Source organism: Hemitrygon akajei, chromosome 3 (assembly GCF_048418815.1).
Source record: "Hemitrygon akajei chromosome 3, sHemAka1.3, whole genome shotgun sequence".
Lineage (NCBI taxonomy): Eukaryota > Metazoa > Chordata > Chondrichthyes > Myliobatiformes > Dasyatidae > Hemitrygon > Hemitrygon akajei.
Window position 1 is genome coordinate 23249154 of NC_133126.1, and position 24368 is coordinate 23273521.

Sequence of the window (24368 nt, forward strand, 5' to 3'; positions counted from 1 at the left end):
ATAATCAAAGTATGTATCACCATATACTACCCTGAGCTTCATGTTCTTGTGAGCATTCACAGTGGATACAAAGAAACACAATAGACTCAGTGAAGAACTGCACAGAAAGATGGATAAACAACCAATGTGCAAAAGAAGACAAAACGTGCAAATACAAAAATATAAATAATAGATGGTATTGAGATCATGAGTCATTGAAAGTGTGTCCTTAGGTTATGGAGTCGGTTTAGCGCTGAGGTGAGTGAAGCTTATTTTGCCATTGTTTCTGACACAAAATGCTGGAGGAACTCAGGCAATATCTGTGGAAAGGAACAGAAACATAAAACCTAGAAAACCTACAGCACAGTACAGGCCCTTCGGCCCACAAAGCTGTGCTGAGCATAAAGAGGTGATGTTTTGAGCTGAGACAAGGTCCTGATGCAATATTGTTTCTGCAGTTTTCTAAAATCAAAGACTTACTGGAGAAATTTTGGATGCAAAGTCAAACGAAGTCAAATTTATGCTCCACCGTTCCAGTTACATCACCCACATTTCATTCCATCCCTTATCCATCTGCTTCTCAAAGGGTTTATTGTCTCTGCTCCGAATATGAGGCATTCTGTCAAAGGTCACGAGGTTTCTTTTGAATCACTATCATATATTTACGCATGTTCCCGTGTTGTGGAAACAAGCCAAAGCCTTTGGTGGGCTTGTACTGTTCCTTTCACACATTCTGCTGTGTGAACTTGCCAAACACACTTGTAAAGCAGTAATCTTCATAGGCACTTTGATTTTTCTGCTGACAATTGCAAATGAAGTCAATCACTAGAAGTCTACAAAACAGTCTGTGAGATGCCAGACAGGTGACAGAGGCTTTTACATATGGTACCGAAGCAGCAGATGAATGAAAAGTAGGTCAGAGAATTTTGCAATATGTTTGCTAGCTCTTGTGTTGCTTCACTGAGATCTCAGACACACACACATTCACACAGATGCATTAAGCTGCATACCTTGCTTACCCGCTCACTTATTCTTTTATCCATGGTGATTCTCAGCAGATTGTCTGTTGCTCCAGTTTCCAGCATCTGCAGTCTCGCATGAATATTCATCTTGTGTCCAGGCTAACCAAGTTTATAAGATCACAGTTACCTGCAGGCTGACCAATTGACATTTATCATAGGAGAATCTGGTTGGGTTGAGCTGTTCTCCGATCTTGGCAATTTATTTGCAAAGTTTCATCACCATCAGTGCGCTGTTGATTGTGGTGTGTTGTCCGAATGCTTGGCCTTTGTAGACTTTTCAATCAGCTGACTAGACGTCATTTTGGAAACTCAGTTGTGATGTAAGGAGGAAATCTTATTGCTGATTGGCTGTGTGGTGAACTTTGTACATTGTGGCCTGGGATTGTGCCCGCGTCGGCTCATAAGTAGGATCAAGATCTATGTGTTTGTTGACAGAACTGTTTTGCGGAAAACCACACTTCTAGGAATTCTCTTGCATGCCGCTTGCCCGCTTGCGCTGTGACTTTCACTGATGCCCAGTTGAATTTGTGTCCCTGTCAATCTTCATGGGTAGAGATTAGGGAGAGTTGGTCATGCCACTTCACAGCCAGAGAATCTTTTATGTTAACTTTGCTTTGGAAAGAGTGAGGTTATAGAGTCATAGAGTACCACAGCACAGAATCATCTCAACTGAGCAACCTGGTCTTCTGCCTAGTCCTGTTTAGCTGCATTTGGAATACAACCCTCCATACTCCATCTTCCATGCACCTATTCAAATTTTTCATAAATGTTGCAATTAAACTTTAATCTACCATTTCCACTGGTTCCACACTCTCACCACCCTCTGAGTGAAGAGGTTCCTCCTCTGATTCCCCTGAAATATTTCACCTTTCATCCAAAACCTATGAACTCTAATTCTAGTCTCACCCCAACTTCAATGGAAAAGGCCTGCTTGCATTCACCCTACCTCTTCCCCTCATAATTTTGTATACCTCTATAAAATCTCCCCTCATTCTCTTACATTCCAGGGGGAAGAAAAGGACCTTTCCTGTTCAAACATGAAATGCTGGAGGAGCTCAGCAGGTAAAGAAAGCAGCATCTATATAGAGGAATAAAGAGTCGACATTTTTGGCCGAGACCCTTCATCAGGAGATCTCAGCCTGAAAGGTCAGCACTTTATTCCTTTTCATAGACAGTGCCTGACCTGCTGAGTTCCTCCAGCATTTTGTGTGTGTTAATCTGGATTTCCAGCATCTACAGAGTCTCTTGTGCCGAACATATTCAACCTTCCCCAATAACTCGGGTCTTCAAGTTCCAGCAACATTGTACATTTTCTAAATGTTAACATTCAAAAACATTTGGAATCTTAGTCATGAGTAATGGATTGTGAGCTTCCAGGGAAGATCCATGGAAGGCTCAAGGGTCATGACTTTTCCGGGGAGGGTCATGACCATTCCAATACTGTGGTCTATCCACATTTGGTAATTGATGCTAGAAGCAGGCAGGGTCTTGATGGAATAAAAGGCCTCTTCTTCTACTGAAACAATTCTCTATTTGTATGATGCAATGCTTCTGGAATGGGAAGTGTCAAAACACACCGGGTTATTAACCTGCCAGCATTTGTTGACTAGTCACGTTCACAGGGAAATGCTGTGTCTGTAAAATCTCAGCCGGTGGCCACTACCGGCGCTCCTGCGGCTGAGGCATTGCTGGCGCACTGATCATACCTCACTTGGAGCATTGTGAGTAGTTTTCTCACAATACACCCTTATGTAAAAAAGGCTGTGCTGGCATTGCAGTGGGTCCAGCGGAGAATGGAAGGGTAATGTACAAGGAGCCTTTGATGGCTCTGAGCCTGTATTCACCGGAGCTTAGAAGAATGAGTGAGGATCTCATTGAAACCTGCTGAATATTGAAAGGCCTGGATCAGGGGTTTATGGCATGAACCTCTATCATTAACCAAGGATTCCATGGATTCCAGGTTGGGAAACCTTGACCTGGAAGGAGTGGACGTGGAGAGGATGTTTCCTGTAGTGGCGGAGTCTAAGTCCAGAGGATGCAGCCTCAGAATAGAAGGATGTCCCTTTAGAATAGAGAGAGGATGAATTTCTTTGGCCAGATGGTGGTGAATCTGTGGAATTCATTGCCATGGATGGTTGTGGAGGCCAAGTCATTCAGTATAGCTAAAGCGGAGGCTGATAGGTTCTTGATTTGGAAAGGTGACAAAGAGGAGGAGAATGGGGTTGAGATGGATAATAAATCGACAGTGCGGAATGGTGGAGCAGACCTGATGGGCTGAATGGCCTAATTCTGCTCCACTGTTTTATGGTTTTCCTACCCTGTCAAATCTTTGAAAGCTGTTAGAATCGATGAAGAGGAAGAAGAAAATTGTATATTATTTTTAGCTGACATTTTACAAATGGCAGAATGAGAATCAGGTTTATTATTTGTTGTTCCATGAAACAATACTATAAGTTATACCTAAATAAGTAAATAAATAGTGCAAAAAGAGCAAAACCTGAGATACGTTCATGGCTTAATGGATTGTTTAGAAATCTGACTGTGGAGGAGAAGAAGCTGTTCCTAAAGTGTTGACTATTTCTATCTGTTTATGATGAACGAACAGGGGATAGAAGATAAAAGAAAATTTTCTGCAGGACCTCGATGGGTGAGCAGGGGTTAAGCGAAAAGGCAAAATAAATGTCTTCAAAGCAGATACAGTTGATTTATCCCCTTGGAATAACTCAAGCCTGGTATGAATGTGCTGTATGGGTCTGTGGAACAAATTCAGCTGCAGAATGCCCCCAGCAAGTTGTGTACGCACTCAGAGCTAACTGTGTGTAATCATTAGTAAAAATGAGCACTGTTCTTCAGCTCCAGTGGTCACCCTATTCCTTACCAGAGCGGGGAACTGAGAACTGTATACTCGGTTTGCATTCGCAACTTTGGTTTCAATAACGGCAGCGCTGATTCTGAATCAGAGTCATTTACTTATCACATGTGGACAGAGAAATTTGCATCCAGAACCAACACAGCCAAGGGTGTACTGAGGGGGGTGGGGTGGCCTGCAAGTGTCACCTCACTTTCTGGAAGAAAAGAGGGAAAGAGGTGAGGCGGGTAACGAGTGAGGTATATAAATAGTGTGAGAATTTTGGACTCACTCTCAGAGAAGAAGGATGTCCCTTTAGAACAGAATTGAGGAGGAATTCCTGCAGCCAGAGGGTGGTGAATCTTTCGAATTCACTGCCACTGACAGCTGTGGAGGCCAAATCATTGGGCATATTTAAAGCAGAGGTTGATATGTTCTTGATTAACAAGGGCATCAAAGGTTACAGGGAGAAGCAGGTGAATGGGGTTGAGAGGGGAAATAAATCAACCATGATTCAATAGTGGAACAGAATTGATGGGCCAAATGGCCTAATTCTGCTCCTGTGTTTTATGATTTTGTAGTGTGAGTAATGGGGAGATGGAGAGTGCAGAGAGGGGAAGTAACATAGTGATGGGGGCAGAGATTTTTGTGTGTTGCTCTGGATTTCCAGTATCAGAATCGATTTTAATATCACTGGGATATGTTGTGAAATTTGTTGTCTTTGCATCAGCAGTACATTGCAATACGTAATAATAGAGAAAAAAATGAATTACTGTAAATAAATAATAAATAACTGTGATAATAGTTTAATTAAATAAATTGTGCAAAACTAAAAATTTGAAAAAGTAGTGAGTAGTGTTCATGAGTTCAATGCCCATTCAAAAATCAGATGGCAGAGGGAAAGAGGCTGTTCCTGAATTGTTGAGTGTGTGCCTTCAGGCTTCTGTATCTCCTTCGTACTCACAGATCTGCAGTCTGTTGTGTCTGTGTCCTCATCTGCTTTTCAGCTACAGCTTCAACTTTCTCCTGGTCAGTCTCATGATTTCTGAATGGACAGTTAACTCATGTCCACTACTCAGATCAGATCAGTATGTATATGTAAATGTTCTGAACCGATTCTAACAGAAATCTCAATGGCAAAACTGACAAATTACCAAAGCAGGTCCAAGCTATTTGTGAGTATTGCTGATACAGAATTTTTTATTTTTTCCTTCTCATTGGGGGGAGAGTCATTGTCTTGCCCGCATTTATTGCCCATCCTGAACTATGGGATCAGGTAATGAGTTGTTTGCATTGGTAGGATGGAAATCACTGATGAAACAGACTGGATAAGGACAGCAGATTTTCTCCCTGAAGAACATTAATGTACCAGATGGGATTTTAGCAACAAAACCCTATAGCTTTATGGTTACCATTACTGAGCTTAGCTGTTTCTTTTAAACTCCAGATTTATTTAATTACTTGAAATTTAATTCCTCAGCTTCCACAGTTGGAATTGAATTGATGCCTTTAGATCAATAGACTCTGGGCCTGGTAACTTAACTGCCGTGTTGTTGAAACCCCAAGCTCATATAATGGCTGTTCGGAAGTGATTCATTGATGTGAGATGCTTTGGGCTGTTAGAAATGTATGCAATAGAGCATTAGGAGCTTTTAAATTCAGGAGTTAATATCCTGCTGTCTTTGTGTGGTGAGCAGGACAGCTGACATTCATTTATCTCACCGTCAGCCAGATTTAAAAATTCACATTATTCTATTCAGATCTGTGCATGGTCTCACTCCTCAGCTACATTCTTCAACTCCCCAACTCCGGTATTACCCTCCCAAAGCTTCTTCAACTCCCCAACTCTGGTATCACCCTCCCAAACCTTATCCAACTCCCCACTCTGGTCTCCCCACTTCCCAAACTTCTCCAACTCCTCAACTGTGGTATTACCCTCCCAAACCTTATCCAACTCCCCATTCTGTTATCACCCTCCTAAGCCTTCTCCGACTCCCCAACTCTGGTATCACCTTCCCAAACCTTCCTCAACCTCCCAACTTAGGCTTCACCCCTCTCTGACCTTCTCCGACTCCCCAACTCTGGTCACTCCACTTCCGAAACGTTTTCAACTCCCCAACTCTGGTCTTCCCAGACTCCAAACCTCCAACTCCGTAACTCTGGTATCACCCCTCCCAAACCTTTTTCCAGCTCCCTAATTCTGGTCTCACTGCTCCCCAAACTTCTCCACTTCCCCAACTCTGCTATCACCCCTCCCAAACCTTATCCAACTCCCCAACTCTGACCTCACCCCTGTCTGAACTTTTCCAACCTCTAAACTCTGGAATCCTTACCCCAAACTTCTCCAATTCCCCAACTATGACATTACCCCCCAACTCCAGTCTTCCACTTCCCTACCTTTACTAACCTCTCAATTCTTGTTTCACCCTTTCTAAACCTTCCCCAAGCTCCAAAATGTGGTCTTGCTCCTTTCCAACCTTCTTCAAGCCCCCAACTCTGATTTCTCCCCTTCCCACTCTGTCCAACACCCACCTACGATCTCAGCCTTCCTCAAAACTCTCCACCCCCAACTCTGACCTCACCTCTCCCCAACCTTCTCCAAAACCCAAATGCAATCTCTTCCCTCCCTTCTCCAGCCTCCCAACTCTGGTCTGACTTCCAATCCACCATTCTCCCGAACTCTAGCCTCTTTCACTCCATAACTGGCAGTCTTGAATTTTGCCCCTTGGACTCTGAGTTCTAGTCCTCACTATTTCTTTCTCCACATTTAAATCTGGCCAAACCTTTAGTCATCTCCTCATATCCTCTTCATTGGTTCATTATCAGATTCTTGGTGCACAACACACCTTGGACTGACTTACTGGAGGACATCCGAGGAGATGCTGCAGCAAGCTTTGTTTTCACCAAGAGCTAGCTCCCCATTTCATCCTTCCAGCAGAACTTCCATGGCTTCTGGTTCTCACCTGATCCCACTTATACCGTTCTGGTAAACGGGATTGGTATCAATGTCTTTCATGAGAATCTGCAGGTAATGGAATGTGAAGCAAAGAAGTTCAAATCAAGTTTAATTGTCATTCAACCATACATGAATACAACCACATGAAACAGCGTTACTCCAGGGCCAATGTGCAAAACATAATGCCAATTGTCACACTCAGCGCAAGGTTCGTATGGTGTATATAAGGTATCCGTAAAACATGTTCATTCATTATGCACCATGTTGCATGGGCAATCATGGTCTTTCCATGGCCATGATTGTTCTTGATGAATTTTTCTACAGAAGTGGTTTGCCATTGCCTTTTCCTGGGCAGTGTCTTTACAAGACGGGTGACCCCCAGCCTTTGCCACTATTCAGAGATTGTGTGCCTGGTATCAGTGGTTCATAAGTGAGACTTGTGATATGCATCAGCTGCTCACACAGCCTTCCACCACCTGCTCTCATGACTTCACGTGACCCTGTAAAGGGGACTAAACAAGTGCTGCACCTTGCCCAAGGTGACCTGCGGGCTAGCAGAGGGAAGGAGCGCCTTACACCTTCTTTGATAGGGACATACCTCCACCCTGCCATCCTAAGTAACACACAGTCACACAAAAAAAAAATGTAGTCCATCGCTCTGAGTCCACGAGTGTTGCAGCAGTCTGCAGTCAAACACAATGCGGCTTGTCTTCTGCCAAGCAAACACCGGGGGGCAGCACTGAATCCACCTTGGACACCTCCCCCCACCACCCCAGCACTCCAGTGGAGCGCGCCGACCCCAACACCCCTCTCCTGGGCAGCTGTAAGCAGGCAATACCGCAGCTTGAGGCCTTGTCCATGCTACGACCGAGGCCACGCTGCTCCTCCACCATCCACCAATAAATCAGTGAATCAGACTTTAGAAACATAGAAAACCTACAGCACAATACAAGCCCTTCGGCCCACAAAGTTGTGCGGAACATGTCCCTTCCTTCGAAATTACTAGGCTTACCCATAGCTCTCTATTTTACTAAGCTCCATGTACGTATCCAAAAGTCTCTTAAAAGAACTTAGCATATCCACCTCCACCACCGTCACCAGCAGCCCATTCCACACACTCACCACACACACCTGACATCTCCTCTGTACCTGCTCCCCAGCACCTTAAACCTGTGTCCTCTTGTGGCAACCATTTCAGCCCTTGGAAAAAGCCTCTGACTATCCACACGATCAATGCCTCTCATCATCTTATACTCCTCTATCAGGTCACCTCTCATCCTCTGTCGCTCCAAGGAGAAAAAGCCGAGTTCACTCAACCTATTCTCATAAGGCATGCTCCCCAATCCAGGCAACATCCTTGTAACTCTCTTCTGCACCCTTTCTATGGTTTCCACATCCTTCCTGTAGTGAGGCGACCATAACTGAGCACAGTACTTCAAGTGGGGTCTGACCAGGGTCCTATACAGCTGCAACATTACCTCTCGGCTCCTAAATTCAATCCCATGATTGATGAAGGCCAATACACCGTATGCCTTCTTAACCACAGAGTCAACCTGTGCAGCTGCTTTGAGCGTCCTATGGACTCAGACCCCAAGATCCCTCTGATCCTCCCACACTGCCAAGAGTCTTACCATTAATGTTATATTTTACCATATTCTGGACTTGCAGCATTCCACATTAACAATGTCCAACAGCATCTTGCAATCACAAGAAAAAGTGAGTAAGATGATAAGACGTAACTGTTGGATGAAAACCAAACCCTGTTACTTTAATTTTCACTTCTAAAACTGCGTGAGGTTTTTTTTTACCAATTCTGACATTGCTTGTTGTCTAATTGAACTGAATGATCACCAACATCATTTAGCAACCAAGGCCTTCTCTGGCATTTCCTTGTTAACGTTCTCTGCCTCCCTAACGCTCTCTCTCCTTTAAGCTTCCTCTCTGAAATGGGTATTAGAATTGGCTTATTATTGTTGCATGTACTGAGATACACGGAGAAACTTGTCTTGTGTACTGTTCATACAGATCAGATCATTATTCTGTGCATTAAAGTAATACAAAGTAAAAAAAGAATATAGAATAAAGTGTAACATTTTCAGAGAAAGTCAGAGTAAAATTTTCTACGAAAGTGCATATATGTTGCCATGTGCTACCCTGAGAGTAATTTTCTTGCATACATTTACAGAAAAGTAAAGAAATAAATAGAACTTAGGGAAAACCGTACATAAACCAAGACTGACAAAGAACCAATGTGTGAAAGTGCGGATCAAGTACGCAATAAGGTGCAAGGCCATAAGGAGGCAAATTATGAGGTCAAGAGTCCATTTTATTGCACTGGGAAACCGTTCAATAGTCTGATAACAGATGCTGTCCTTGATCCTGGCGGTACATGCTTTCAGGCTTTTGTATCTTCTGCCCAGTGGGAGAGGGGAGAAGAGAGAATGTTCAGGGTGGCTGTGGTCTTTAATCATGCTGGCTGCTTTACCGACGTAAAGCCAGAGTCTACCCGACAGTCCTTCAAAAAGTTCCATGTCAACTTTCCATTTGTGAAGTACCTTTCAAGGTAGCACATGGTAACATATATGCACTTTCGTAGTAAATTTTACTCTGACTTTGACTTCCTCTGCAGCTGTTACACTTTATTCTATATCCACAATCACATTATAGTGCCAGCAATCACCGATTGGGGTCTGTTTCCCTCGGATGTCTGTAAGGAGTTTGTACGTTCTCCCCATGACTGCGTGGGTTTTCTCTGGGTGCTCCAGTTTCCTCCCACAGACCAAAGACGTATGGTTAGGGCTAAGGTTAGTTGTGGCACCAGAAATGTGGCAGCTCTTGTGAGCTGCAACCCCCCCCCCCCCCCCCCACCCAGCACAATCCTCAGATTGTGTTCGTCGTTGACACAAAATGATGCGTTTCACTGTGTGTTTTGATCTTTCGATGTACATGTGACAAATCGAGCTAATAAAATCTATTATTAATGCGAGCTGTTACAGGTGTTGTCACTGCTTCTGCTGACCCAGGTAAAATTAAGGTAATGTTTTCCCGAGCACAAAAGAGTCGCCATAACGCTGGAGGCTAAAGGTCCCATGTTTATTTTCTGTTGCCTTCTGTTAAAGCGGAGTGTAGCTAGGACAGCTGGCCCTATTTCCCCGGTGAAAGGCAGCATCTGTCCTTCAGTCTGTCTGCTCTGAGTTAATGTAAATTGCCATATTGTGGATGTGTTTGCAATGAGATGGGGTGCTGGCTGTGAGCGTGCAGAGAGAGTGCGGTGTTCTTGTGTCAGTGTTAGGTTCACGGAGAGAGAACAAAGTCGATGTGAGGCGTTCAGTTTTATAATTGCTCCATCTACCTGTGCATAACAGTCCTGCAGTTCTGCACTCAGTGAAAGACGGCCTTAAGATTTTATCTCATTGTAGAAATCCAATAGATGAGTTAACTAATTAATCCCCATGTAAATAATAGCAGGGTAGTTTGTGAGCCCAGAGACAGAGCTGGTGGAGGGCTCCTCACAGTACAAGTCATGGGAGGAAATTTAGCAGGACAAGCCACATCAGTGGAGTTACAGGCTAAGACCCTTTACTGCATCCAGGACATCAGTTGTCCCCTTCACTCCAGAAAGGCTGCTGAACACCTCTAGTATTTTGTGTGTGGCTCGAGATTCCAGCTTCTATGGTCTCTTGAGTAACCTGGGGATATTTCCACTGATCGAGCCCTGAGCTATGGGTGGCCCCAAAACATGGGATAATCTTTGAGACAGAGATCACAGCATGTCAAAGTCAAAGTTAATCTACTATCAAAGCATTTATAAGTTACCATATACTACCTTGAGATTCTTTTGTTTCTTGTACACATTTATAGGAAAATAAAGAAATGTAATGGGGTTCATGAAAAACTATACATAAGCAATGACTAAAAACAGCCCAATGTGTAAAAGAAGACAAACTGTTCAAATAAAAAAATAATAATACTGAGAGCGTGAGTTGTAGAGTCCTTGAAAGTGAGTCTGTAGGTTGTGGAATCATTTCAGAGTTGTGATGAGTGAAGTTATCCACACCAGTTTAGCATCCTGAAGGTTGAGGTTCCTGAACCTGGTAGTGTGGGACCTACGTCTCCTGTACCCCCTACCCGATGTTAGTAGAGAGAAGAGATCGTGGCCTGGATGATGGACGCTGCTTTCTTGTGGCATTATTCTATGCACGTGTGCTAAATAGTGGGGAGGACTTTGCCTGGGATTGACTGGGCCATATCCAGCTCTTTCCCTAGACTTTTCTTTTCCTGCATATTGCTGTTTTCATACCATTCTGCAACGCAGCCAGTTAGAATACTCTCCACTGTGCACCCATAGACGTTGTGGTGAGAGGAAGAAAGTGGCCCTGGTTGTGAAAGGATTGAGATGGATCATTTCACCTCTGTAAAATGTTTACCTATCTCTCAGTGAGACATCACGCTGACGGTGTTGAATTTTTCTTTGCAGCTGGTACGACGTACATATTCGGCCGTGGAGGAGGGCTCATAACCTACACTTGGCCAGCTAACGACCGGCCCAGCACTAGGACAGACCGCTTGGCTGTTGGATTCAGCACGTCAGTGAAGGATGCCATCTTGGTGCGAGTGGACAGTGCTCCTGGTCTGGGCGACTTCCTTCAGCTTCACATAGTGAGTACCTCCCACCTGACGCTGACTAGTAACACGCATTTGCAATCTATCTGTGGCCTCCTCAATCTCATCCTCAACAGAGTTTTTAAAAACGACTTAATTAGTGGGATTGTCAGCTGAAAAGTCTGTTGGGAACTAGATAGTTCTGTTTGACTTTCCATACCTCCTCTTCTCTCCTTCTCCCTTCCCCTCTGCCATCCCCTCTGCCCCCTCTCCCTCCCTCTCCCCCACTTCCCCACTTCCCGCTCTCCCCTCTGCCCTTCTACCCCTCCCCTTCTCACCCCCTCCATCCCTCTCCCTCCATCTCTCTCCTCTTTTCTCTGAAAATATTTTTACTTTTCTTTGTATTATTCTTTCACATTCCCTCTTTGTATTTATTTCTGTCGATCTTGCTTTCTGTCTGCCTTTGTCTTTATTTCCCACTCTCTATCCGTATTCCCTACCTCTCTATTTCTTTCATTTTCTCTTTATATGTAATTGTCTATCTCTCTTTCTTTCCCCCTCTCAATATCTCTCTTTGTATCTCGATCGCTCTGTCAATTTTTCTGTTTCTCTATGTCCCTCTGCCCCTCTCAATATTTTTCTGATGCTCTCTTTGTGTCTCACCCTGTCTGCCTCTCAGTTACTCAGCTGTCTCATTTTCCCTCCCTTGTTAAGACACAAAATGAGAGACCATGTTGAAAACTGCGGAGAAATTAGCTCTTGTATTCTTTGCTTCTGCATACATGTCATGTTGATGAATGCAACAGATCTCGTTAAATGACAGAAAATCTAATTGCAGTGCTTACTTCTTCTGAGATGTCGGGCCACTGATGCCTGGAGATATCAGGACTTGTGACCCCTCCTCATCAAAGCAGTGATTTATTAGCCCAGGTGATTTGCGGGGCCACTGGTACTCAGTTTTCATGGAGAGAAAATCAGTAAAAGAATAATTTATGGTGTGCTCTGTTTAAAGAAACACCTCAAATGAAATAACAGTAAGTTTTGTTCATTCACTCTCTATCAACTCTTGATGTGACTCAATTAGAACAGCAACCACTTTATAGAATACGGCAATAGTTTATTAAATTGTTGAAACATGATGTCTTCTGAATACTGTATCTTTAAAATTAGGTGAAGATCCAAGATTCCCTCTAGTAATAAAGGTTGGCATCTAGTTATCATTCCGTGATTACAGAAATCATTGCTTGGATCTATCCATTCATTTCTCTTTGGAAATTGCCCAGGAAAATATTCAGGATGCAAATCGTACCGTTTAGGAAAGTAATTGTTGGCATTTCTTGTGGAATCTTGGTTTGCAGCCATCTTGAGGCTGGTATGGAGCCAGGTGATCCTGTTTGCCAATTTTGTTTTCTGGAGACAATCCAAGAAAGGATCTATAAATTTTCTTAAGAAAACTGTTGAGAAAAAATATTTTTATTTTTTTTGCCTTGGCATAAAAGAATGATTGGCAAGCTATTCTTACGTGTTTGGATATTAAGAAAGGATTTCCATTTGCTGTTTTTTACATAAAATGGAATTGAAATCTTTTGGAGTTGTGATGGATATTCACTTACCAGTACCCAATAGGTTTACTGCCAACCTAGCACAGCAACATGATCTTTCCAAAGGGTCAGAGTTATTTGTGACAAAGTTAAACTTCTAACCAATATTCTTTGCTCAGCTTTTTGTTGGAGACAAGGCATGGTCCCCAGTGCTTAATGTAAATTGCAAGCAATAATCAGTCTGGATCTAAAAGGACTACTTCGCAAGCAAACAGCACAGTCTATAGAGCACAGGTCGGTCTACAGCAGGGGACTGGAGGAGTTATTTAATTCCAGGAAGTTTGCAGACCAGACTCATGATGTCACTGAGCATATCAAACATGGTCACAGGTATGATCAATCAATGATTGGGATATTTGCGTAATCAGAGTCAGCCCTCACAACATTAATTTTGGATGTTTGGGATCTCTGTCTCCAGAAGCTTTTAGACCATCTGTGTGAATTACTTTGTCCTGGCAAAGGTATCTGAAAAACATTGCATATAAATAATGTCGACTGGTAGCAAAACAGTATAAATGTTAGAAAGTATTGGGGATTGTTAGGAATGACAAGAAGAATAACAGAAGATGGGGTGACAAGAAGGAGAAGTAGAATTCATTCCTCAAACTGTGTTTCTGCAATGGATGACTCATTTGTCTGCAAATCATTGGTACATTCTTTTAGCTTGTAAGAGTTGTAAGCTGGAGATAATTTATTGTTTTCTACCGCAAATTGTCAATCGATAAACCTAATCTTTGTTCTTTGAATGATATTTTGAAATTGAATTCTCGGAGTAAACACCTTAGGTTCAGGAATAAACCTCACAAGGCACATAGGAACAAAGAAAACCTACAGCACAATACAGACGCCTCAGCCCACAAAGCTGTGCCAAACACGTCCCTATCTTAGAGCTATCTAGGCTTTACCCATAGCCCTCTATTTTTCTAAGCTCCATGTAGCCATCCAGGAGTCTCTTAAAAGACCCTATCGTTTCCACCTCCACCACCGCCGCCGGCAGCCCGTTCCACACACTCACCATTCTCTGCATAAAAAAACTTACCCCTGACATCTCTGTACCTAATTCCAAGCACTTTAAAACTATGCCTTCTCGTACTAGCCATTTCAGCCCTGGGGAAAAGCCTCTGACTATCCACACGATCAATACCTCTCATTATCTTGTACAGCTCTATCAGGCCACCTCTCATCCTCCGTCGCTCCAAGGAGAAAAGGCCGAGTTCACTCAACCTATTCTCATAAGGCATGCTCCCCAATCCAGACAACACCCTTGTAAATCACATACCTTATCTTGAGTGCATACCAAATTGTCATTTGATATCATGTCTGTGCGACATTGCCATCATTGGTGTCTTTGTGGTAAAGGCCCTTATGAAAGATTTTTTGGATCAACTGAAAGAACCACAATAGAGAGGGGTTCTTTTAGAATGGAAATAAGGAGGAATTTCTTTATCCAGCGAGTGGTAAATCTGTGGAATTCATTGTCACAGGCAGCTTTGGAAGCTGAGTCTTTATGTATATTTAAGGCTCTTGATTAGTCAGAAGTCCATCTGACATGAAGGGGGACAGGGAGAAGGCAGAAGATTGGGGCTGAGAGGAAAAATGGATCAGTCATGATGAAATGGCAGAGCAGACTTGATAGGCCAAATGGCCTAATTCTGCTCCTATAACTTCTGGTCTTATGATCTTATGGAAAGGACAGGTGCACAATCACCAGTGTAATGGAAGAGGCCAACATGAACAGCATCTCCTGTACAATAAAATAATACCAACTCTGATGGATAGGTCATGTCATCCAGATGCCCAACTCACATCTCTACAAACAGATCCTTCACTCCCAGTTGAAGGAAAGTCAGTGAGCCTCTGGTGGCAGAAGAAACCCTTCAAAGACAGCATTAAAATCAGAACGAAGAAATTCAACATCGCATCCAAAAAACTGGGAAGACATAGCGCTCAATAGATACACCTGGAAGAAACCTGTTCAAGAGGGAGCTGTGCTACATGACAACAACCACCGCTGTGCCGCAGAGAACTATTGGTTATTGCAAAAGGAGTGACTGAACAACTATAAAAACCCAACCACTAACTACAGCCCCCACCTTCTCTTGCCCACACTGCACCAGAATATGTGGATCCTGGATCAGCCTCTACAGACCCACCAATAGACAATCCTTTAGGAGAACCTCCTATTCAACTCAAGTGATTGTACTCCTACTGTGTGGTGAAGAGTTTTTCATGTAATAGGAAATAAAGTGTAGATTATTGGAAGTAAACTCAGTATGTTTCTAAGTGGGGTCTTCATACCATTTGAGTTCTCTGGAAAGGCAAGTTAATTACAAGGCAAACACTTTTCTCTGTCCTCTCACCCTGTATTAAGTCCTCTTCTCCCTGTCCATTATTCCCACTCTCCCCTTATCCATCCTTTCTCTTTCGCTATCCAACTTTAACTTTCTTTCTCAGCCCATCAGACTCTCCTACCTTCTCTCCTTTCTTTACCCCTCTCCACATCGCCTCTCACCTGCCCGTCTCTTCTCTCAACTCCCTTCATGTACCCTCCCACCCTTCCCGTCTCACACACTATGCATGCTGTCGTAATGCATGAATATTTGACTTACTGTCAACTTCCTGTCAGCTTGAACCAGTCTAGCTATTCTTCTCTGACCTCTCTCAAGAACAAGATGTCGTGCAGAGCTAACTAAATTAATGGCACCTAACTAAACTGATCCTTTCTTTATATCCACAGCAGTACAGCGATTAGTGCAACACCATTATAGTGTCGTGTTGGCGCGTGGCTGAGTGGGCAAGGCATCAGACTGGTAACCTGAAGGTCACTGGTTCGAGCCTCAGCTGAGGCAGCGTGTTTGTGTCCTTGAGCAAGGCACTTAACAACACATTGCTCTGTGACGACACCGGTGCCAAGCTGCATGGGTCCTAGTGCCCTTCCTTTGGACAACATCGGTGGCGTGGAGAGGGGAAGGCCTGCAGCTTGGGCAACTGCCGGTCTCCCATACAACCCTGCCCAGGCCTGCACCCTGGAAACTCCAGGCACAGATCCATGGTCTCTCGAGACCGACTGATGCCACCACCACATTATGGTGCCAGTGATCTGCATTCAAATCCACCACTGTCTGGAAGGAGTTTGAATATTCCCCCCATGGCCGTGTGGGTTTTTGCCTTACATGTCCAATGGCAAGCTTCTGCCTGAAGTTTTATGAAGCCATTGCTAGGACAGGAACCAGGCATGAGTTTATTATCATTCACTTTGGCCGACAGTTTTTGAACTTGTTACATACTTTTTTGTCTGGTATCAACCTTGTAGGGTCCACTTTATCTCACCACTACATGCTCATCCTCCCATCTCACTCTGTTGTGCTACTGAGCCAAGAATTCACGATTCCCCACCATTAATTACCATCCTCTCCTACACTTGGAATAATCTGTCTGGTGGAACACCAGAGCAAAAGCTTTTGACTGTTTCTGGGTACATGTGACAATGGAAAACCATTAAGCCCATCTTTCTCAACTTCAACCCCAGCTTCCTGATCTGACACCTGTCAGATATTATATGAAGACATCCCTGTGAAGAATTTGGGGCATTGTTTATATAGTCTAATTATGAATATTTAGAATATATTATTCTTGTTAATATAAGACATTAATTGGTAATTATTTTTGCAGTTGATGAAATTCCACCTTCCCCAGAACATTGTTCATTTGTTATATCCTGTGTCATATGGAATGGGTGATCATGGTCTTTCCATGACCATGATTGTTCTTAGTAAATTGCCTTCTTCTGGGCAGTGTATTTACGAGACGGGTGACCCCAGCCTTTATCAATACTCTTCGGAGATTGTCTGCCTGGTGTTAGTTGTCGCATAAGCAGGACCTGTGACATGCACCGGCTGCTCGTACGACCATCCACCATCTGCTCCCATGGCTTCAGGTGATCCTGATCCAGGGGGTGGGGTGGGCTAAGCATGTGCTTCACCTGCAGGCTAGTGGAGGGAAGGAGTGCCTTACACCTCCCTTGGTCGAGATATATCTTCACTGCCCAACACCAGAACCTACTGGTACAATTCTACATTGCAATCATATGGAGCATCCTTACATCAGCCATTACAGTCTGGTTTGGCTCCAAGGTTCATTTATCATCAAAGTATACAACTCTGGAATTCTTCTTATCCAGATAGCCATGGAACTGAGAAACCAAGAAAGGTGCAGCATCCTATCACAATGTACAAAAGCTACAGCAAACTGTTGGTCAGCAAAAAGGTCATTAGCTGCATTCTTCCTTGTAGCTTGACTTGCATTTGTCCAGAACAAAGTAACGGGCAAGAAGAATGGCAGACACTACCCATCCAGCAAATTGCCTTTTCCAGAAGCTCCCTTCTAGAAAGCACCATCTTAAAAGTTTCTTCCCCAGGCAGTTAATCTGATCAACCATTGTTGTTACCAACCCCCTCCACCTCTTTTATCTATTACCTCCATCACTGCACTGTACTATAAGCGCTTCAAACTACTTTTTATACTTTTATAACATAATGTTACATTGTAAATAAATGCTGGTATTTACACATATTTTATCCCATATCTGTTCTTCTAATTTTATTTACATATAAAACTCTAATATATAACATATTCTCTCTCTCTCCCGATATATACGTTTGTGTGTATATGTATATATATATATATATATATATATTAAAAATTCTAGATAAGTAATTCTTTATTCTTTATGATTGTTGAATGTTGCTATTTTTACTGCATGCCACACCAACACACCACAGCAAATTCCTAATACATGTAAGTAAAGTTCATCCTTGATCCTATTATCGAAGATTTTTGTATCATATGTTAAGAATTCAATCATTTTTCAGTGATTGGATTCCTAATAAATCCTGTCCAGAGCTGTCTACAAAATGGAGAGATACAATGAATACATATTGAAAGGAAGCTCCAAGATCATGGCTGGCTGGAGAGTGTTTGTATGGTGATTTTGTTCTGCTTTTGTTTGTGTGCCTCCTGTACATACAAGATTCAATGCGACATTATTGAACTTGATGTTATCAGTTCACTCACAGCTCACCATGTCAGGATGGATTGTTGAGAGAAGATGACGCCATCATAGACACAGACAGCAAACAGCAGGATGCCGGTGATCTGTCACTTGCCAGCTTAGCCATTGCTTTCTCCCTTACCCTGCATCCAAATAAGATCTATTTCCTTCTCCTAAGAAACAGGGATTCCTGCAGCTTTAGGACTGCTGAATGCAGAAACTTGCTGCGTGACACACAGTGCCACTGTCTTGTCTTGTTCTGACCCTATATGCGTTCTGCCTGCAAAAGAATACAATCCCATTTAGACCCTGGCTGCAGTGGTACAAACATTCTCCCTTTCATAAGACACAGGATCAGAATTAGCATCGATCTGCTCTGCCATTCAATCATGGCTGATATATTTCCCTCTCACCTCCATTCTCCCGCCTTCTCCCTGTAACCTTCTTCACCCTGGCTAATCAAGAGCCTCTCAATCTCCACTTTAAATATAACTTCAATATAAATATTTCTCTCAGAGGTTTACCTAATCTAGCAGTGAACCGAGCAACAGATCCAGATTCAACAGCAACACCCCCCACATCCATCTCCACCTGTCCACCCCCCCTATTTTAATACCTCCTATTAAGCTTATTTTTTATATAATTCTTTATCTTTATAATTATTGAGTGTTGTTTTTTGTTGACTGTCATGCCAACACACCGTTGCAAATTCCTAATATATATACTGTGTGTATATAGAGAATAAAGCTGATCCTTGATTCCTGGACTGTTCTGCAGCAACCTGTCGATATGCTCATGCCCATGCTTTGAGCCAGAGGGTCATGAGACAGAATGCTTTAGAATTGATTACTAATGTAGTGTTAAACCTTCCAGTCCTTATTCTTGTCTGCTCTCTTAACTTTACAGTCACCTCACAATCTACCTTGATATGTTCTTGCATCTTGTTCAGGTCCGTCTGCACTGTACATTCTCTTTAGATGCTGCACTTTATTCTGTACCTGACCTAGCTCTGTGGCCATAGAACATAGAACACTGCAGCAGGGTGCACGCCCTTCAGCCCACAATGTTGTGCTGACCCTTTAATCTACTCTTGCACACCTGCATCAGTTACTTCTCATCTTCCTTCGCTTCAAAAAGCAAAGCCCTAGCTTGTCCATCCTATCTTCAAAAGATATGCTCTCAAGTCCAGGTAAATCTCCTCTGCACCCTCTCTAAAGCTTCCACATCCTTCCTATAATGAGGCAACCAGAACTAAACACAGCATTATAAGTATGGTCTAACCAGAGGTTTATACAGCTGTAACATTACCTCGCAGCTCTTGAATTCAGTCCCCAGACTAATGAAGCCAACATAACACTTGCTTCCTTCACAAGCTCTCAACTTGTGTGGTAATTTTGAGGGATCAAACATGTTTAGACCATGTTTGTGCACTTCCTGGAAGAGAACAAACTCTTTGACCATAAAGGCATGATAGTCAAGCTAAATCTCTTCACAGAACATAGAACATCACAGTACACTACAGGCCCTTTGGCCCACGATGTTGTGCCAACCCTTTAACCTACTCTAAGATTATTCTTACCTCCCACATAGCCTTCCATTTTTATTTCATCGATGCGTCTCTTCAATGTTCACCTGGTTTCACATCCCTCCCGGGGAGGTGCCCAGAAACAGCTTGTTATCGCTTCTTAGACCATGATTGTCAACCAGCATCCTCAGTGTTCCAGTTGCTGCCCTACCTCAGCAAATGGACTTTTCTGGTCCCTCTCCTCCCCAATCAGATTCCTTCTTCTTCAGTCCTTCGCATCTTCTACCTATCCCCTCCCAGCTCCTCACTTGATTCCCCCCGTCCCCCTCACCTGGCCCCACCAGTCACCTGCCTGCTTGTACTCCTTCCCCTCCCTACCATCTTGCTCTGTATTCTTCCCCCTTCCTTTCCAGTCCTGAAGAAGGGTCTCGGCCCAAAGCATCATCTGCTTGTTCCTTTCGATAAATGCTGCCTGACCTGCTCAGTTCCTCCAGCGTTTTGTGTGTGTGCCACTCTGCATTTCCAGCATCTACAGAATCTCTTGTGTTTAAGGCTTTCTAGGAAACCATGTTGCTCACCAGTGTGCATTTATCTTCCAATCGAGGTGGCTCTGACAACTTATTATTAGGATATAAAGCCAGCACTGTGATTTATGTCCAAGTGTAGGACGGACTCTCAAGCAGCAACAGAGGTTGGTTTCAAATCAAAAACAGGTTTAGGATGTAAATTTGCATCGTGCCTGAAGTAGGGGGTCCTCGTATATTGCACCTAATAAGAACTTGCTCGTATAAGTGACAGGGAAGATGTACATCTCCACAGCTGCTATTACAGAAAGCTAACAAAATGACAATCTGTATGTTTTAGTACGCGGTGTGCAGTGCACAAATTGGGCAGCGCTTAAAAGCAAAACAGCAACAGCTTGCTTTTATAGAGCACCATTAACTTCACAAAGTGTTCCAAGATCCTTCTGAGGAGTACTATCAAACCAGAGTGAAACCAAGGAGAAATGAGGGCAGAATATCAAAGGCCTGGTGACAGAGTTAGCTTTGAAGGAGGAAGGAGGTGATTAGATGTGGGGCCTTGCAAGGATGTGGAATTAGAGGAAAGATTAGCTTTATTTGTCACATTTACATCAAAATTGAACCCTGATCACTGGCATTATGCTAACCGCTACACCACCGCGCTGAGTTTATTATCATAAACATGAGAGATTCTGCCGATGCTGGAAATCTTGAACTACACACACAATATGCTAGAGGAACTCAGCAGGTCAGGCTGTATCTATGGAGGGGAATAAACCAACACATTTTTGTGCAGGGACCCTTCATTAGGACAGGGCCTGAAACATTGACTGTGATTTCCCTCCACAGATGCTGCTGACCTGCTGAGTTCCTCCAGCATTTTTGTATGTTGCTCAGAGGGTTTCAGGTTGGTGAAGGTCCTAAGACTGGGGGAGGACATGACCATGAAGAGATCTAGAAAACAACGAGTATTTTCAATTTCTTAATTGCTTCATTAGAAGCCAACAGGCACAGAGGAGGTGGGGGAGCCAAACCTATGTGTGAGGCATGAGCTGCAATGCCGGGCTTTGATATAAAATTAGGTTATAAAATAAGAACACATTTTCCCATTATCCAGTCAAGAGAATCCGGATGGGACTTGGCCTGAAGAAATGTTCCTTGAGAAATGTGATTCTCATCCCAGGCATCAGCTGTCCTAGATTCCTCCAGCTTTGTGTGTGAGCTTCGGCAGAAAGTAGGAAGGAAACATTAGCAGCAGAGAATCACATTCCCTGGTGTCTGGTAAGCTGGCTGAACTCATTCAGTGGGTCAGTGAAGCCTTCAATCGGCCATTACGTCTCCACACTTGCTGGGGAAGGGAGACAATGCTGTGGATAAAGTAATTGAAAGACTAGATCCCCTCCCCCACTACCCATCTCCTTAAAGCAAACCTGCAGCTGCAAAGCCAGGCAGGACAAGCACAGTGTCCTTGGCAAAAAGTGTAATTCTAGTCTCTGTATCAATGAATTACGCTTTATTGGAAAGAGGATACCATCACTTAACCACAGCACATACGCACATACGAGTGTGGGTGTATTGTGTGTGCCTGCGGAAGAAGGGGTGTATGCATGAGGGAGTATCAGAATCACTTTAATATCACAGAGAGAGAGAGAGAGAGGAGAGAGAGAGAGAGAGAGAGGAGAGAGAGAGAGAGGAGAGAGAGAGAGAGAGAGAGAATGAGAGAGAGAGAGAGAACGAGAGAGAGAGGGAGAGAGAGAGAGAGAGAGAGAGAGAGAGAGAGAGAGAGAGAGAGAGAGAGAGAGAGAGAGAGAGAGAGAGAGAGAGAGAGAGAGAGAGAGAGAGAGAGAGAGAGAGAGAGAGAGAGAGAGTGTGTTGGTCTGTAACAGCAGCGGACATGAGATGAGCTCTACAGAGAGTCATCTCCCCTGAGGTGACTGGGCCAGACAACATCCCTAATCAAGTACTCAGGGAGTGTGCATACCAGCTTATTGATGTCTTCACAGACAATCATCGACAGTTCACTCATCCAGGTTGCTGTCCCCACTTGCTTCAAATCAGCCTCCATCATCCCTGTACCAAAGAACACTGCACCATCAGAACTAAATGACTACCAGCCAGTGACACTGACACCAATTATCATGAAGTGTTTTAAAGGGCTGATAATGGTATGTATCAAAAATCCATTCATGCCACACTGGACACGCATCAATATGCTTACAGACAGAACTGACCTACGACGTATGTCATAGCATCTGTCAGAGAGCAGTTCCGTCTGTAAGCATACATCTGTCATTCACCTGACCCTGACACACCTAGAAAGCGAGGACACTTCTGCCAGAGAGCCATTTCTGGCTTTCCATCCAGTATTCAACATTATTGTCCCACAGGCAAATGCATCATTGTACAACTGGGCATTGTAATTCCTAATGAACAGTCCTCAGATAGTCAGGATGCACAACTGCTCCTCCCTCCTCATCATCCTCATTACGGGAGCCTCTGAGGACTGGGTGCTGAGTCCGTTGCTGTACACTCCACCTACATGGACAAATACCCAAAAATCACATTGTCAAGTTCGCCGATGACACGACAAAATATTGATGACTCATCATCAACAACGATGAGATGGCCTAGAGAGGCGGTGGAAGAGCTTGAGGTCTGGTGTTAGGCAAATAACTTCTCCCTCAATGTTAACAAGACACAGGAGATGGCTATTGACTTCAGGAGAACTCGCACTACCCACACCTCCCTTTACATTGGCAACACAGCAGTGGAAACTGCAAGTAGTTTCAAACTCCTGGGAATTCACATCACACACAACCTCTGTTTTCTGAGGAGGCTGAAGAGCTCTGGACTTTGCACACCCATACTCCTGTCATTCTGCAGATGTACAGTAGGGAGCATCCGAACAAGCTGCATAGTGATGGAAAGAAAACGGCACCATGGCCTTCAGGAAAGGTCTACAACAGGTAGTCAAAATTGCCTAACTCATCAGTGGCACCAGCCTACTTGCCATCAAGGTGCCAGAAAAGGGCTAGTAATACCATGAAGGATCCCACCCCACGCTGCTCATGGACTGCTTGTTCCACTTCCATCAGCAAGGAGGCAACGTTGCATCCATGACGGATCATCGGTCTCAAAAACAGTTATTTTCCCCAAGCAATTAGAAGCAACAACTCCACTCACTCCACCACGACTTTATTATTTCCTGTCAGTACTTTATGTATCGCCTAGCGTCACTCCATGGGCATACCGTTAATCTAGGACTATAAGCTATATTTTGTATTTCTATTTATTGTGTTTTTTTTATATTATTCTGTTCTTTATCTTATCGTGGGGGGTTTTGTACTTCATCGGATCTAGAGTAACAATTATTTTGTTCTCCTTTACATTTCTGTATAGCAAATAACATCAAACAATCTTGAATCTTGACTGTGTGTGTGTGTGTGTGTGCGTGTGCGTGTGAGTGTGTGTGCACGTGTGTGTGTGTGCGTGTGTGTGTAAGTGTGTGTAGATGTTTGTGTATTCATAAATATGGATATGTGTCTGTGGGTTGTGTGTCCATGTGCATACTCTGTGTGTTTGTGTGTATTAGTGTATGTGTGCATGTTTGTGTGTGTGAGAGAAAGAGAAAGAGTGAGAAAAGTGTGTGAGTGCAAATGTATGGAAAGAGGAATGATAACAAGGTCAAATTATTAACAAAGCCTGATACAAATCCTCGGAGAGCCGTTTATTTCTCTTACTGTCCATCCTTCTCATTGTTCAGCTTTGAATGTAATCACTCCACCATTGCCAAGCAGTGGAGTTGATTCAAAGTATTAGACAGGAATTCACGGGGAAGGTTTGGACCATCATATCAACAAGACAGTTATCAAATTGTTATCACACAGTGAAGCTAGAATGAGACAAAAGCCAAGTTTAAACTGCAGAGCGAAAGGAACATTTATTTCATGCAGATGAACTCCCCACCCAGCTTTGCAATTATCGAATCCATGTAGCATCAACGTCCTGAGAGCCGCCACTGCCCAGGAACCTAACCAAGCTAGCCACATTAATGCTGGAGGAACTCAATACATCAGGCAGCATCTATGGAGGGAAATGAACAGTCCACGTTTCAGGCTGAGACCCTTCATCAGGACTGGAAGGGAAGGGGTCAGAAACCAGAATAAGAAGATGGGGAAGGGAGAGGATAAGTTTCACTTGCTAGCTTGTACTCCTCCTCTCCCTCTTCCACCTATCACCTCCCAGCTTCTCACTTCATACCCCC

At 43.6% G+C, this 24368-nt stretch overlaps 1 protein-coding gene across 47 annotated transcripts in view; it reads left to right on the forward strand.

Moving 5' to 3' along the window:
- Nucleotides 1–24368, forward strand: part of nrxn3a (neurexin 3a) — a 2216268-nt gene that overhangs the window by 1783480 nt on the left and 408420 nt on the right. For all 47 annotated transcript variants that reach the window (XR_012098174.1, XR_012098175.1, XR_012098176.1 and 44 more), the window contains one exon: nt 11283–11464. Coding sequence is in view for 41 of the 47 variants with exons in the window: in XM_073039307.1 (XP_072895408.1) it covers nt 11283–11464 (182 nt within the window). In the remaining 6 variants the exon portion in view is untranslated. The remainder of the gene's footprint in view (nt 1–11282; nt 11465–24368) is intronic.